The sequence below is a fragment of the Cololabis saira genome, unplaced genomic scaffold (assembly GCF_033807715.1).
Source record: "Cololabis saira isolate AMF1-May2022 unplaced genomic scaffold, fColSai1.1 scf037, whole genome shotgun sequence".
Taxonomy (NCBI): domain Eukaryota; kingdom Metazoa; phylum Chordata; class Actinopteri; order Beloniformes; family Belonidae; genus Cololabis; species Cololabis saira.
In genome coordinates, this window is record NW_026906201.1 from 256,030 (window position 1) to 259,410 (window position 3,381).

At 43.7% G+C, this 3,381-nt stretch overlaps 1 protein-coding gene across 1 annotated transcript; it reads left to right on the forward strand.

Moving 5' to 3' along the window:
- Positions 1-222: 222 nt before the first annotated feature.
- On the forward strand, positions 223-2,559 carry LOC133430447 (uncharacterized). Its single transcript, XM_061716724.1, has 8 exons — positions 223-237; positions 694-718; positions 880-983; positions 1,085-1,357; positions 1,494-1,587; positions 2,083-2,150; positions 2,256-2,382; positions 2,432-2,559. Exons 1-8 carry the CDS (start codon positions 223-225, stop codon positions 2,557-2,559), a joined length of 834 nt encoding a protein of 277 aa, XP_061572708.1.
- Positions 2,560-3,381: the final 822 nt, after the last annotated feature.

The following is a 3,381-nucleotide window of genomic DNA, read 5'->3' on the forward strand; positions in this document are numbered from 1 at the left end:
GTGCTGTAGTGGTAAAGATGTTTATTTTCATGGACAAGCATCACCTCTAATCTCCTGGTCTGGAATGGTGTTCTTGACTGCATTCTAAAAGCAGATTTAATCACAGAAACCTCGTAGAAAAATAAGCAATCATTAAATAATTTGAACGATACCTTATGTTTGAACCAAGAACACTTTTTTTTTTTCCACTTTTCTACTAATTTGCTCAAACAGCCAAGGAAAATGAGCCTGAATTGGGTGAATAAAAATACTAGTCCCTTCACCTAGAGCCCATATTCACACCTGTGATTAAGTACAGGAACAAGAAGACAAACATGAACCCTTCACATTTATCACAACCATTTAGGAACTGTCCAACAATAAACCAGACCTTGCAGCCTGATAGCTTAATTGTCCCGCTTAGTCCGCCCCTTGGATTTTACTGATTGGCGTTAATGTGACGTAACGTTAAAGTAAAATTCAATTTTTAATTAGTTAATAAATATTGATTCATCAACACTGAAATAAATTGTAGATAGGACATGTATTTTTATTTACTTACTGTTTTTATTTTATTTATTTTTTCCTCTGTCTGGGCCCCCCTGCCAATCAGGCCTTAGGCACATGCCTAGTTTCCCTTTGCGTTAATCCGGCTCTGCTTCAGTGTACTACAAGTGTGAGTAGTGATGTAATACTTTTCTGTCCCACCACCAGGTGTCCCCTTCTGACCTCCGCCCAGGTATGTAGCCCACTGTTTGTTTTCATTACATGTAAATTGTATATTCTTGTTGTTTAATTGTAAACAGATTTTCCCTGGGGTTTTTACAGGTTTTATGATGTAAAGGTATTGACTTTGTTTTAAGCAGGTTTGACAGTTTTTGTGTTTGTGCTTGCTCCTAGGCCACGGTACGGGTCACCGCCATCGCGTGCTGAAGTGGGACAAGTCCACCTTCACTCCCCATTTCCGGAAGTTGGTTGTCCCAGCGGAGTCACCTGACAAGAAGGTATAATACTCTTAGATTCCATTGAGTAAAATCTGTTTTTTGTAGTTTGGGGATCTTTGCACGTTGATAAAAAAACAAAAAAAATATGTCTTCTCATGCAGTTCGTCTTGCTTGTTGGTGACTCCCACCTTCGGCCCATCGCGGACGGGTTGGTGGGACTGCCGGACCGACGTCTGTCCTGTGGCGTCCTGTCTGTCCCTGGGGCGTCGGCACTTGAGTTGCGTACTGAGGTGCTGAATGCTGTACTGCCTCGCTCACCCGCGGCAGTCTGCATTTTGGCACCCAGTAACGACTTGAGTGCCAGCGGGACCGTCACTCAGGCAGGGGTCGCGTTTGGTAAGCTCCTGCTGACTGCCTGTGCTGCCTGGCCCAACGTAAGTATTCTTATATTGTTATTATCTTGATAACATGTCTGATGATATACTTGATTTTATGCGTATAACTTCAATTTCCATGCCATTTTGATGGAGAGAATGTAATTACTGAGAAAGAACATCTTTCTCACTCTAGGTGTGTGTTTTGGACTTCCCTCGCCGTCTCACCGTAGACCTGGACCTGCAGGAGCTTCTGAGCCAGGAATACCACCGTGTGGCTGCACGTATGGGTATGTAAACAAAACAAAAAGTACAGTGACATGTATAACAGTGTTTCTTGATATTTAAGTGGCAATGCCAAACTTCACTCATAATTGATTTGGCTGAAAGTATGGACAGGACTGTCTGAGAAAATTAAAATATTGTGTATAAAGTTCTTTATTTTCTGTAATGCAAACATGTCATACATTCTGGATTCATTACAAATGAACTGAAATATTGCAAGCCTTTTATTATTTTAATATTACTGATCATGGCTTACAGCTTAAGAAAACTCAAATATCCTATCTCAAAAAATTTGAATATTCTGGGAATCTTAATCTTAAACTGTAAACTATAATCAGCAATATTTTTGTTTTTTTAATTGCATTACAGAAAATAAAGAACTTCATCACAATATTCAAGTGTTCTGAGACAGTGCTGTATGTATCAATAAGGTTCAATGAGTCAATAATCAATAAGTCATTAAGTTTTTTTTTTGTTTTGTTTTTTTTTTTGTATTTTAGGTGTCAGGTACGTCTCTGCCACCCACTACTTTCCGCTGACACAACTTGACCTGTGGTGTCCTGACGGTGTAAGTACAATACACTCTACACTCTAAGACATGTTAAAAAAATGTGGTGTGCATATCTTTGGTAGATGATAGGGAAACTAAATCACTTTTGATCATGTGTGTCAGGTCCATCTCAGCAAGGAGGGCGGGATGGAGAGGCTTGCGGAGTTGCTGTGGTGGACCCTCCACCACCAGCTGGAGCCCACAGTCCCGAGGGTCCAGACGCCTCCGAGGACGTCGCCTCCTGCCAGACGTGTCTTCCCGAGGGCCCAGACTTCTCCCAGGACGTCGCCTCCTGCCAGACGTGTCGTCCCGAGGGCCCAGACTTCTCCCAGGACTTCGCCTCCTGCCAGACGTGTCGTCCCGAGGGCCCAGACTTCTCCCAGGACGTCGCCTCCTGCCAGACGTGTCTCACCAAAAGTGGTTGTGAAGGGCGTGGTCACCGCGCCATGTCCATCCAGCCCTTTGGAGCAGACACGTGTTCTGTCTTCACAGGTGGATGTGGGGGTGGATCCGATCCCGCTAAATCCTGTGTGGTTTAGTCCGGCGATCCTGGATGAGATGGAGAAGGCCGTTCCGGCCCACCTTCCCAGCGCTGTGGAGTGCGCAGCTCGTCCGGACGGCAGGAAGGTAATGTTCATGCAGATTTTATTTTTTCATTGAGGCCTCTTTTAAAAAGTGTGTTTATTGTCCAAGAGGAGCTAAGTCGCAAATATGGTGTGAAAAAAGTCTGTATGGTTTTTGTTCCAGCAGAAGTCGACCGTGGAGCGCCGTGAGAGACGCGTCGCCTCCAAGAGGACCCGGGAGAAGCAGCAGGTTTGTCATATTTTGTCTGATTTATTTGAGTAATACTTATTTGGATTTGTTTGAGTATTTTGAGTAGACACACCATAGACAAAAAAATTTTTTGTTATATTTAGTGAATAATTGTAACACAGTATTAAAATACATGGTTTCATTTTGTCAATGCAGTTCACACAATTTATTTATTTATTTATTTATTTATTGTTTTAGGTGGAGGCACCAGCCGTGGAGGTGTCCTCCAAGCCAGCGCCTTGCAGTCCTAGGAGAGTGGTGGTGGAGCCTGGTGCGTCTGACCCTGCCCAGCCCCAGGAGTCCACCTTCCAGGAACATCCCAGCGAGGTAATTTACATCTTTTAACTGCTGCACCTCTGTTTTTACTCACTCTCTCTCACACACACACACACACACACACACACACACACACACACACACACACACACACACACAC

Excerpts from the sequence above, each read along its gene's own strand:
- LOC133430447 (XM_061716724.1), top strand. Across the intron at positions 719-879 it reads CCCTTCTGACCTCCGCCCAG|GCCACGGTACGGGTCACCGC; the intron begins GTATGTAGCCCA and ends GCTTGCTCCTAG. Across the intron at positions 2,151-2,255 it reads ACCTGTGGTGTCCTGACGGT|GTCCATCTCAGCAAGGAGGG; the intron begins GTAAGTACAATA and ends CATGTGTGTCAG.